At 47.8% G+C, this 13,102-nt stretch overlaps 1 protein-coding gene across 1 annotated transcript in view; it reads left to right on the forward strand.

Annotated features, from left to right (window-relative positions):
* Positions 1–2,931: 2,931 nt before the first annotated feature.
* pitrm1 (pitrilysin metallopeptidase 1) overlaps positions 2,932–13,102 on the forward strand; it is a 79,117-nt gene continuing 68,946 nt past the window's right edge. Inside the window, exons 1-2 of the mRNA XM_068014886.1 lie at positions 2,932–3,054; positions 5,418–5,520. Of these exons, the coding sequence (XP_067870987.1) occupies positions 2,999–3,054; positions 5,418–5,520 (159 nt within the window). The 5' untranslated portion in view covers positions 2,932–2,998. The remainder of the gene's footprint in view (positions 3,055–5,417; positions 5,521–13,102) is intronic.

Below are 13,102 nucleotides of genomic sequence, written 5' to 3' on the forward strand. Positions count from 1 at the left end.
CTGGCACATAGGGACAGGTGGGGATGTGGTAGGAATATGGAATTAGTGTAGGATTAGTATAAATGGGTGGTTGATGGTCGGCACAGACCCGGTGGGCCGAAGGGCCTGTTTCAGTGCTGTATCTCTGAACTGAACTGAACATTAACATCCGACAATAGAAAATGTAAGTTCACTTTGCATGTAGAGCCCATTCAACACATCTGCTCTCACGCCCACATTTCTGTCTTAGGCCTGCTACAGTGTTTCAGTGAACATCAACGCAAGCTCAAGGAGCAGCACCTGAGCTTTCTATTAGGCACTCTACAGCCTTGCGCTCTCAATCTGAATTCAACAATTTCAGAGCACGGCTGGCCTTCTTTATATTTTTCTATTTTCTTGATTATTTTATTTTTTAACCATGTGCCTGGTTTTCATGTGGACAGAGCTGCTCATTATTCCGCCATTAAGACTCTCTCTGGACTTTGTCCTTCACCACAAGCATTAACACTTTCTTTGCCTTTGTCCCAGCATAGCTTTGGTATTTAACCTCTCCTGCCCTCTGCCCTATCACACACCTTCCCTTTTGTTCTCTTCTCCACCACCCACCATCCTTCACTTGCTTAAAACCTAATTCTTTTCTAACCTTTGCCAGTTCTGATGAAAGGTCACAGACCTGAAACATTAACTCTGCTTCTCTCGCCACAGATGCTGCCTGACCTGCTGAGTATTTCCAGCACTTTCTGTTGTTATTTCAGATTTCTAACATCCGCAGTATTTTGCTTTTATTTCCGTCTCTCTACCTCACTTTCCTCCTTTAAGACAGTCCATAAAACCTACTTCTTTGACCAAGCATTTGGTCATCTGACCTAATATCTCATGTGGCCCGGTGTCATATTTTGTTTTATAATGCTGCTGTGAAACATCTTGTAAAGGCCTGCTCAGGTCACGAAAAAAGAAACCCGACCTGAACCCAACAGAACCACATCGGACTCGAGCACGACCTGGCCCGTGTCCCTCCATTTTTTTCCGCGCCTGACCCGACCCGAGTCTGACCCGACCCGACCCAAGCCTGACCCGAACACCGGAATGTTCACTTTACCTACCTTCCCATTCCGAATCTGCAGGAAGCTGCAGCATAAGCTTGATGACATCATAGAGACGCTCACTTGCTCACTACGCAGACTCAGAGTTTCCTTCCTTGATAGCCCGGACTCCCAGCTCAGGTAGGCTTTTCAACTTTTGACACTTACCAGCAGAGCAAAATGCAATACTTACTGTGTGTGTCTGACCCGGACCCGGCCCGACCCGAATCCAAAAGCCGGGCCTGGAAGAGCCACCCGACTCAACCCAAACCCGACACATGTTGTTGGGTCCCATCGGGTTCGGGTTGGGTAGCAGGCCTTTATCACCTTGGGAAGTTTAATTATGTTTAAGGCACAATATAAATAAGTTGTTGTTGTAAGTTAATTTGTTTTGCACGGGCTGGATTTTACGACGGGCAGATGGGAGCTGGCCACCAACGTAAAAGTCGGTGGTGAACCCGCATCCGCCCAGCCCGGGGATCCAACCCACATTTGACATCTGCTTGAGGGAGGAAGTCCTGCTTCATTTAGCTGCTGGCTAATCACCAGGCCGGCAGTTCTTAGTCCCAGCAGCGCCACAGGAGCGGTGGCCACTACTGGGACTGCAGTCCAGCCGAGGACATGGAGCCAGGACCGAGGTAAGTTTGGTTTGCCTCGCTGGGCAGATCGTTCGCGGCCCGGTGAGGCAAGGGTGGTCTTTTGGGGAGAAGGGGGGGTCTTGGGTCCTGGGGGTGGTTGGGGAAGTGGAGGGAGCACTCAATCGGGCACTCTGTTGCCGATTGTCAGGCCCCCCCCCATACCCGGTGTACCGGAAGGCTGCCCGGTACCACCTTTCACGTCTACCTGACACCCGCTTGCCACAGGTAAAATACCCATGGAGCCGGGCGAAGGCCCTTAAGTGGCCACTCAGGGCCTCGATTGGTCTGGGGCGGCGGCCAGTTTCTTGCCCTCCCGTGGCCCGCATAACGTGGGGCAGAGGCAGGAGGGGCCAGGAAGGCCTCCCGGAGCCTCCCGCTCCATTTTACGTCACCCCTACGCCTCCATCCGGATCACTGGGGTGGTGTAAAATTCTGGCCTACATTTAATAAAACATCTAATAACCCTTTTTTAAATTATTTCATGGGATGTGGGTGTCGCTGGCTAGGCCAGCATTTATTGCCCATCCCTAATTGCCCTTGAGGTGGTGGTGAGCTGCCTTCTTGAACTGCTGCAGTCCATGTGAGGTAGGTACACCCACAGTATTACACCTACACTTTAAAAAGGTATCAACACCGGACCTGCATTCTATAGGTTCAATATGCATGTATATAGTGCCTTTGTGCATCCCCAATTTTAATTGCTCCACCATTGCTGTGCTGTCAGCTGCTGCGGCTGGGATGTTTCACTATGCTAACAACAAAAAGTACAAATTGCATTTATATCACACCATGAACATAGTCAAACGTCCCAAGGTGTTTTGCATGAGTGTTCATAACCAAAACGTGGCACCTTGCCACATGAGGAGATATTAGGACAGGTGAGAATAAAACTTGGTCAAAGAGGTAGATTATAAGCAGCATGTAGGATTATGTGCACAAAGTCTAAATAAAAATGCAAACAGAAAAGAACTGCAGTTGCTGGTAACATTCAGCAGGTCAAGCAGTATGGAAAAGGACAGCAAAGCAGCTGCACTGTGGGATATTCCCCATTTGCTGACAGGCCAACACACACTACACGCACGCGCACAACAGCTCCGCTCGTTACTACACGCCACGCCCACTCCATTGGGAACATCACGAGGAGGCGGGGCAGTCTGCTTCCCCCACCGCAGCCAATCGACGCCGCTGTTCTGAGGGTGGCTCGGACCAATGAGGGAGCTGGATGTTGGTGAGTGTGGTGGGCAGGCTGTGTGAGCCGGTGCTTGGTAACTGCGTGAGGTTTAGGTGCCGGGAAGGAGGATGGTTTTGCGGGCGGCTTGTGTCCGGGTCCTGTTGCAGAGGTTGCGGAGCAGGAGGTGAGGCTGCTCTCAGCTGTCAGTCGCTGGATTTGATCCCGGCTCCCATCTCTTTGCCTGTTGGAGCAGAGCTTGCGCTGTTCCAACCTCAGTGCAGATCGATCTGGGCTCTAGGGCCGCGGGTGATGCCTGGCCCCGGTGTGCAGATCTGCCTGTGCTCTGGCCTAAGCACAGCCTGACCTTAAGGATAGTGATGGCGTGGTTCATTCAATGGGTACAGCTTGGCCCTGGCTGGCTTTAGTACAGCTTGAGCCCAGTAGTACAGAGTGCACTTGGACTATGGTTACATCTTGGCCCAAGCTCTGGGTCGAGTACAGCATGGCCCACCCAGAGGTACCGCCTGGTTTGGGCCCTGGGTCTATGGGTGCAGCTTTGCTTGGGCGCAAATGCACTGGTTATGACCTGGCCCCTAAAGTACAGATCAACCTGGCTGTGGATTTGTTGGGGCAGAGACTTCACTGCTGTGTGCTGGGTAAGTCATTGCTGTCTGACTGGAGCCACCTTTTTTTATTATTTCATGGGATGTGAGCATCGCTGGCTCGGCCAGCATTTATTGCCCATCCCTCGTTTTTTTGAGAAGGTGGTGGTGAGCTGCCTTCTTGAACCGCTGCAGTCCACGTGAGGTAGGTACACCCACAGTGCTGTTAGGAAGGGAGTTCCAGGATTTTGACCCAGTGAAGGTGAAATAGTTCCAAATCAGGATGGTATGTGACTTAGAGGAGAACTTGCAGGTGGTGGTGTTCCCATGCATTTGTTGCCCTTTTCTTTCTAGTTGGTAGAGGTTGTGGGTTTGGAAGGTGCTGTCTGAGGAGCCTTGGTGAGTTGCTGCAGGGCGTCTTGTGGATGGTACACACTGCTGCCACTGTGTGTCGGTGGTGAAGGGAGTGAATGTTTGTAGATGGGGTGCCAATCAAGCGGGCTGCTTTGTCCTGGATAGTGTCGAGCTTCTTGAGTGTTGTTGGAGCTGCGCCCATCCAGGCAAGTGGAGAGTGTTCCATCATACTCCTGACTTGTGCCTTGTAGATGGTGGACAGGCTTTGGGAAGTCAGGAGGTGAGTTACTCGCCACAAGATTCCTAGCCTCTGACCTGCTGTTGTAGCCACGGTATTTATGTGGCTACTTCAGTTCAGTTTCTGGTCAATGGTAGCCCCTAGGATGTTGATAGTGGGGGATTCAGCAATGGTAATGCCATTGAATGTCAAGGGGAGATGTTCAGATTCTCTCTTGTTTCAGATGGTCATTGCCTGGCACTTGTGTGACGCGAATGTTACTTGCCACTTATCAGCCCAAGCCTGGATATTGTCCAGAGCTTGCTGCATTTCTACACGGACTGCTTCAGTATCTGAAGAGTCGCAAATGGTGCTGAAAATAGTGCAATCAACAGCGAACATCCCCACTTCTGACCTTATGATTGAAGGAAGCTCATTGATGAAGCAGCTGAAGATGGTTGGGCCTAGGACGCTACCCTGAGGAACTCCTGCAGTGATGTCCTGGAGCTCAGATGATTGACCTCCAATGACCACAACCATCCTCCTTTGCATTAGGTATGACTCCAACCAGTGGAGAGTTTTCCCCCTGATTCCCATTGACCTCAGTTTTGCTCGGACTCATTGGTGCCATACTCTGTCAAATGCTGCCTTGATGTCAAGGGCAGTCATTCTCACCTCACCTCTTGAGTTCAGTTCTTTTGTCCATGTTTGAAGCAAGGCTGCAGTGAGGTCAGGAGCTGAGTGGCCCTGGTGGAACCCAAACTGAGCGTCACTGAGCAGGTTATTGCTAAGCAAGTGCTGCTTGATGGCACTGTTGATGACACCTTCCATCACTTTACTGATGATTGAGAGTAGACTGATGTGGCAGTAATTGGCCAGGTTGGACCTGTCCTGAATTTTGTGTACAGGGCATACCTGGGCAATTTTTCACATTGCCGTGTAGTTGCTACTGTTACAGCTGTACTGTACTAGTGCAGTGACAATACCACTATGCCACCGCCTCCCCTTAGTCCCTGAAGCAGGTTCTGCACTGGGTATGTTTGTACTGCTTCTCCACAGTGAGTTCTTGCGTATTTTTGATGCTGCCTATCCTAACATGGCTTCACTCCAGCTGTGTGGGTTAGTGGCCCAGCTAGGTCCCAGCTACTATGGTTATTGTATTATGGGACCTGCTCTGCTTTTCATATGTCATCCCAACTTGACTGTTGAAAAGAATTGTTCAGGTTGCAGGCTTTAATTTGGAAAAGTGCCTAAAATTAAATGCATCACTTTATTCTTTAAACCTGCTTTTCATCATCCATTTTACACTTATTTAAGTTATGCTTTCATATAGATTAAGTTTTACTGTCATCCCAACATCCTTTTGCTTAACAGATCTGTCAGTAATTGTTCATGGCGATGGAAGAGCAGCTCTGCGAGAGAGAGAGCCATACAGTACACAGTTGGGGAGAAAATTCATGGGTTTACTGTAAACAAGGTAATTTACTAACTTGTTAACTATTATTCACTCTGAACAATGGAGCTGTATTCTACCAATATAGTAAAACCTTGACAGACTTGTACAGTTAATATCTCTCCATTTTTATTATGCTTTAAAACTGCTGGTTGCATGTAGCCTGAAAACAAATGTCATTTAGAAAATTTGTGAAGTACTGCTCTATTTAAAAGAAATAGGCTTGCATTTATATAAAGCCTTTCATGTCCTTGGGGTAACTCAAAGCACCTCACGGCCAATGAATTACTTTAAAGTGTAATCACTCTTGCTTCTGTAGACACAAACATGGTAGACAATTTGTGCAGAATGAGGCCCATCTACCAGCAGTGAATGACTGGTTAAATTGGTTTTGGTGGTGTTGGTTGAGGGATAAATGATTGGCAGGAAACTGGGAGAACTCCCTACTTTTCATCAAAAAATCGCCATAGGATTTGTTAGGTTCACTTAGACAGTGACTTGTTTTAATGTCTCATCCGACAAATGGCAGCTCTGCCAATGCAGCATTCCCTCAATGCTGCAGTAAATGAAATGTCAGCCTAGATAATGGTGTCAAGTCCTAGAGTAGGAGTTGAACCCACACTCTTCTGATTTGAGGTAAGACTCTGTCACGTAGTCCAATAACCCACTGCTCAGAATGTCAGCGGGACTCCACTCCAAAATTTCTGTCGGGGTTTACTCCCTACGCTGTCTTCTCTCCCAAGACACCCACAAGGCAGTGAGGCTATTTACCCATAGCTGGGAGTCTGTTTCTTGGCACTAGGACAGAATCACACGCCAGTGGGCCTGTAGAGAGCTTAGGAAGTAAACCCTGACAGAAAATCCAGAGTGAAATCCAGTAGGCGGTTACCTGTGTAAGGCATTTGGATATTTCTTGTATTTTTGTTATGCTGTGAGGCATTTGTGAATACGTCCTGTACTTCTGTTCATAAGTAAAATGTAACCAGTTGTGGTGTGGACCAGCGTGTGGAGCTCACCCGGATTGTGAGGACGTGGAGGCGAAGGAGGTCGGGACGAAGGGAGAAAATTCTGACCGAAGACTTCACCGCTTGGGTTCATATTGGACTTTTTAAAAATAAAAGACAATGTAAGTGACCAAGGACCCCCACACATACATACACACAGACTGACAAATCAGGACATGCCAATGATGTGGTAGCCTGGGCTGTTACATCAAACAGCATGTCTACAGCCACACTTGGGGACAATGGCCTTTTGAAATATGTGTGAATGTTTTCCTTGCTTTATCAAGATGCAGATATCACATCCATGGATGGTATGCACCCAAGACCCTCCCCCCTCCCACCCCCCCCTGCTTCTGAGAGCAGGGTATGACACAGCTCAAGGACATTGTTGCTACAGTCAGGCATTATGACTTGGTCAGTCACAGGAAGTCATGCGGAAGAATTCATTTAGCGGATCTGATCACCCGGGAACGAGCTTCTGTTCGCCGGTCTACTAAGCAACTGGTGTAAGTATATAATATTGTTTGGTGAGTTAATAAAGGTGTTCCACATAAAGTGGAAATTGCATCCAAAGTTTGTTTCGTGCCATTGATATTCAGTATGGGGGAGGTGACACCCCCTGTTAAGAGTCTTACACGTGTTACTCATCAGGCAGTTTTCCAGCAGCTTCTGTAGCAGAGCTGGTACAAAACAGTACCTTTTTTTTTGTCTTTCCTTCGGACAATACTAGCAATACCGGGGGTTGTTGGTGGTGGTGTGGGGGGACTGCGTCCTGATGCTTGGGCAACTCGGTCTCCATATTCTATTTGCCCAGGTCTGCGCCCTGGAGAGAATGCACAAAGTTCATGGTTAAACGTTGGCACAACGCAGGAAGAAAGAGTTACTGGTTATCAGCTCTTGCTCGATTGGCATAGAGTAAGTGTGCCAGCGGTTACTTCCGACGGTGGGAGAGATCATTGTATCTCATTGGGTAGCTACCGCCCGCCCCAAGCTAGGCAGCCTCGCGTCAGTTAGGTTCTGTCCACCATGACCTGCTTGCTTCAATGGGTGCTTGGAGCTCAGAGAGCCATCTCGTGACAGGTGGGTCGATAATTGATAAGACGCCAGTCGTTTGCATCGCAAATTGGAACGTTGGAACCATGCGTCTTGGCCTTACTGGTGACCTTTTGCAGGTTGAGGATGCACGCAAGACAGCTGTGAACGACAAAGAGCTTACAAGGCTCAATGTGGGCATTGCTGCGCTGCGAGAAATTAGGCTCGTACAGAGCAGTTCCTTTAAAGAGAAACAGTACACATTCTAATGGCAGGGAAAGCCCAAGAGGCAACACATGACCATGGAGTGTGTTTCGTATTAAAAAACACACTACTTGCGATGATTGAACCCCACCCCCCCCACAGAAGGCTTAGAAAGATTACTTACTCTTTGCTTGTCGACAAGTGCGGGCCCTGTTAATCTCATGTGTATCTATGCCCTGACACTCTACTCCAACCCAGATGTCAAGGATCAGTTTTGAGAGTTATTTGATGCTGCCATCCGTAGAATTCCCAGCACCGAGGGACTGTACCTTCTAGGGGACTTCAAGTTGCTGGAGCTATGATGTCACAATGGACTCTGTGTGACACAAAGCTACTTCCGAGTCAAGCCGTGCCACAAGGTGTGCTGGCAACATCTGAGATCAAACCACTGGCACCAGTTAGACCTTTTCACCAAATGTACCATCCTCAATAGTGTCCCTATCACTCTCAGCTATCACAGCCCTGACTGTGACACTGATCACTCCCTGGTGTACAGCAAGGTCAAGCTTCAGGTCGAGCTACACCACTCCAAAAAGAAAGGTCATTGTCGGATCAACACTTGCTGTACCATTGACCCAAAAAAGACCCTCTGCTCCTCAACATCCTTGATCAGGCTCTTTTGGACAAAAATGCCCAAGGTCAGAGTGCAGTGTCAAAATGGGATCATCTGTGCATCACCATCTATAACTCTGCACTCACTGCAAATGGGAAAAGAGATCAGAGGGATGTTGACTAGTTTGAGGCTTGTTGGACTTAGAGCCAGTTACTGCAACCAAGAGGAGAGCCCTCATGAACTACAAACAAGTCCCCAGCAAACAAAACCTAGATGCTCTCAGAGCTGCTAGAAACAAATCTCAGCAGACTGCTTGGCACTGCACCAGTCAATATGGGTTGAAACTCTGCAACAGCATACAATCTGCTGCTGAATCCAGGGATGCTAGAAGGATGTATGAAGAAATTAAGGAAGTAACTGGCCCAACAGTAACTATATCAGTTCCCTGACGACAAAGATAGGGGTGGTCATCATTGAACCTAGCAAGCAATGGAAAGGTGGGTTGAGCATTACCTTGAAGTCTGCGCAACGGAAACGTTGTCACTGATGTAGCTCAGCGCCATTCCAGACTTCCCTGTTTTCCAGGAGCTGGACAGCTAGTCCACCATAGTAGAGCTCAACAAGGCCATCAACTGTCTTGCTCGTGGTAAAGCCCTGGGAAATGATGGTATTTCACCTGAAATCATCAAAAATGGAAAACTGGCACTGCTGCAGCATCTCCATGAACTTCTGTGTCTCTGTTGAAAGTAAAGATCTGTGCCTCAAGACATGCATGATGCAAATATAGTCACCTTGTACAAAATTAAGGGGGATAAAAGTGACTGCAACAATTACTGAGGTATCTCATTGCTAAGACGGTCTTTTGCTCATGTTGCTCTGACCAGATTGAAGACCCTGGCATAACGCATCTATCCTGAGTCTCCGTGTGGCTTCAGAGCTGGCAGATCGACAGTCGACATGATTTTATCACTTTGACAGTCACGAACAGCGCAGAACACTCTACATTGCGTTCATAGACCTTACCAAGGCCTTCGATCTGGTCAGCAGAGGCGGATTCTTCAAACTGCTACGGAAAATAAGCTGCCCTTTTGAACTCTTGGGTGTCATTTCTTCTTTCCATGAGAACGTGCACAGTTCTGTCAGTTACAATGGAGCAACATCAGGTGCTTTCAAGATCAGCAGTGGGGTAAAGCAGGGCTGCATCCTGGCGCCAACTCTCTATAGCATATTCTTCTCTATTCTGCTATTGAATGCTTTCGGCAACTCAAATGGGGTGATCCCTACATACCAGAGCTCAACTTGGCAAGACAGCATGCCAAGACCAAAGTGTGTAAAGTCCTAGTGCGTGAGTTGGTGTTTGCTGATGACGCTGCGCTGACAACCCATAATGAAGTTCACTTGCAGCAGCTTGTAGATCGGTTCTCCGGGCCTGCAAGGAGTTTGGACCGTAATCAGCGTCAGGAAGACAAAAGTTATGGACCAGGAGGTAGAGACTACATCTTTCATCAGCATCGACAACCTCACTTTGGAGGTCGTCGACAGCTTCACATACCTTGGATCAACAATCACCAGCAATCTGTCTCTCGATGCCGAAATCAGCACCAGAATTGCCAAGGCTGCAGCTGTCATGTGAAAGTTGAGAAGATAAGTGTGGACCAACAGCAAACTAACCAAAATACAAAGCTCCACCTGTACCAGGCTTGTGTTCTTAGCACCCTTTATCGTAGTGAAGCATGGACAACTTATGGAAGCCAAGAAAAACAGCTGAACACTATTCACCTCAGATGGATATTGGGAATCTCTTGGCAGGACAGAGTGCCAAATACAGAAGTACACCAGTATGTAGGGATCCCCAGATGTTTGCCATCTTGAGTCAGCGGTGACTCCGTTGGCTAAGTCATGGCTGCAGAATAGATCAGGGCCGCATCTCCAAAGACATGCTGTATGGTGAGCTTGCTATTGGCACGATACCAACAGGCCGCCCACATCTGCGATACAAGATGTCTGCAAGCAAGACCTTCATTTGACCGGGATCAGTGTCAATGCAGGGGAAGTCCTTGCTGTTGACTGGAGTTCCTGGAGAATGGCAGAGGACAAAAGAAACGACCAGATGGTGGAAAAGAGAGCCCAGCGGAATGAAGAAATATCAGTCGACCTCTGGCCAACGATATTCATCTGTGTCAGCTGTGGAGGGGATTGCCACTCACAAGTAGGCCTCGACAGCCACAACAGGCAATGTTCAACTCAGAAGTGACATACACCCCAGTCGCAGTCCATTGTCTTACGAGATGGACGGATGACTACTACTAGAATGTCAACAGAATTTCATGTCACAGAAGGGAGACTGGACTGCTACAGGATGTTACTGATCATCTGAAGAAAATATGGCATGTAATTTTTTTTGATTAATTTCATGGGATGTTGGGGTTGCTGGCAAGGCCAGCATGTGTTACTCATCCCTAATTGCACTTGGGAAGGAAGTGGTAAGCTGCCTTCTTGAACCGCTACAGTCCATCTGGTGCGGGTACACCCATAGGGTTGTTTGGTAGGGTGTTCCATGATTTTGATCCAGCAATAGTGAAGGAATGGTGATATATTTCCAGTCAATAGCTGCCTCCTATGCTGTATCATTTTATGATTCTAGGAGATCTTTATAAGAGTTTTTTTGAGGCTGGGAGAGGAGTTTGTGTTTCGTCTGTTTGTGCTTTAGAGGAGGCCATCTCCCAATATAGGGTCATTTGAGATCTCGGAAGGTGGCCGTCCCTGCCCTTTTGCAAGTGGCCCCAGGCCCAGGTAAGGGCTCTCTGCTCAGGGTTTCAAGCCATGGCCAGTGGTGGAGCCAGCAATTTTTTTTTTACTCATACATGGGACGTGGGCTTTGCTGGCTATGGCAGTATTTATTGCCCATCACTAATTGCCCTTGAGAAGGTGATGGTGAGCCATCTTCTTGAGCTGCTGCAGTCCATGTGGGATAGGTACATCCACAGTGCTGGTAGGAAGGAAGTTCTAGGATTTTGACCCAGTGACAGTAAAGGAACAATGATATAGTTCCAAGTCAGGATGTTCACCATTCGCCACTCCTCAGATACTGAAGCAGGATGGTGTGTGACTTGGAGGGGAACTTGCAGGTGGTGGTGTTCCCATGCATCTGCTGCCCTTGTGTTTTAGGTGGTAGAGGTTGTGGGTTTGGAAGGTGCTGTCTAAGGAGCCTTGGTGCATTGCTGCAGTGCATCTTGTAGATGCTACCTACTGCTGCCACTGTGAATCAGTGCTAGATGGAGCGAACGTTAGTGGATGGGGTGCCAATCAAGCGGGCTGCTTTATCCTGGATGGTTTCGAGCTTCCTTTGGAGCTGCACCCATCCAGGCAAGTGGAGAGTATTCCATCACACTCCTGACTTGTACCTTGTAGATGGAGGACAGACTTTGAATCAGGAGGCGAGTTACTCGCCACAGGATTCCTAGCCTCTGACCTCTTTTATAGCCATGGTATTTATATGGCTACTCCCGTTCAGTTTCTGGTCAATGGTAGCCCCTAGGATGTTGATAGTGGGGGATTCAGCGATGGTAATGTCATTGAAATTCATGGGGGGATGGTTTGATTCTCTCTTGTTAGAGATGGTCATTGCCTGGCACTTTTGTGGCGTGAATGTTACTTGCCAGCCCAAGCCTGGATATTGTCCAGGTCTTGCTGCATTTCTGCATGGACTGTTTCAGTTTCTGAGGGGTCACGAATGGTGCTGAACATTGTGCAATCATCAACGAACATCCCCACTTTGGACCTTATGATTGAAGGCAGGTGATGATGGCAGAAGAGCTAGAACCTCAAGGGATAGTGGCTGCTTACAGTTGGAGGATCCTTCAGGAAGAGGGTTTGTTTTTCCTTTAAAGCACACATGAGGAAGGCAATGGGAAAATACCTTTTTCCCTAGTGATATTGCTAATTTCTCATGGAAGTTAAAAAAGGGAGGCTCTAATGCGCAACTGAAGAGGAAAGTGCAGGACCGTAAGGTGTGGAGAAATGAACAGAAGACCTGCGCTTGGGCAGATCACCACCACTACTACTTGTCAGAGTAACCTCCAAGCTTGTTCGTGAAGAAAACACTGAGACTTTTGGATGCTTTGCTGGAGACTGTTTATTGCTTGCCACAGAGCTTACTACTCCACATCTAATACGCTCCATCCAGTGCTAGCTGGCTCTTTATATATACATCTGAGTACAATTAACTAATCAGCACCAACTCCTGTTCACCCTATTACCTTCAACTACGAGGTAGTTAACATCCATCAACAGAACTTATTAGACACTAACTACTACCTCTTATATAATCAGGATATATAGTCAGAAGGTTGTGCATTCAAGTCCCATTCCAGAGAGTTGAGCACAAAAATCTAGGCTGCCATTCCAGTGCACGACTGAGGTGTCAGAGGTGCTGTCTTTTCGGATGAGACATTAAACCGAGACCCTTTCTGCCTCCTCAGATGGATGCAAAAGATCCCATAGCCCTATTTTGAAGAAGAGCAGGGATCTATCCCTGGTGTCCTCAATTAACATCACTTTTTAAAAAAAAAAACATTCACATTGCTGTTTGTGGGAATTTGCTGTGTGCAAACTGGCTACCATGTTTCCTACATTGCAACAGTGACTGTGCTTTAAAAATACTTCATTGGCTGGAAAGTACTTTGGGATTTTCTGAGGTCGTGGCAGGGCTTTACTCTTCAGATTATTTTATTCTCTAACTCAGGTCACATTG

The sequence above is a fragment of the Heterodontus francisci genome, chromosome 2 (genome assembly GCF_036365525.1).
Source record: "Heterodontus francisci isolate sHetFra1 chromosome 2, sHetFra1.hap1, whole genome shotgun sequence".
Lineage (NCBI taxonomy): Eukaryota > Metazoa > Chordata > Chondrichthyes > Heterodontiformes > Heterodontidae > Heterodontus > Heterodontus francisci.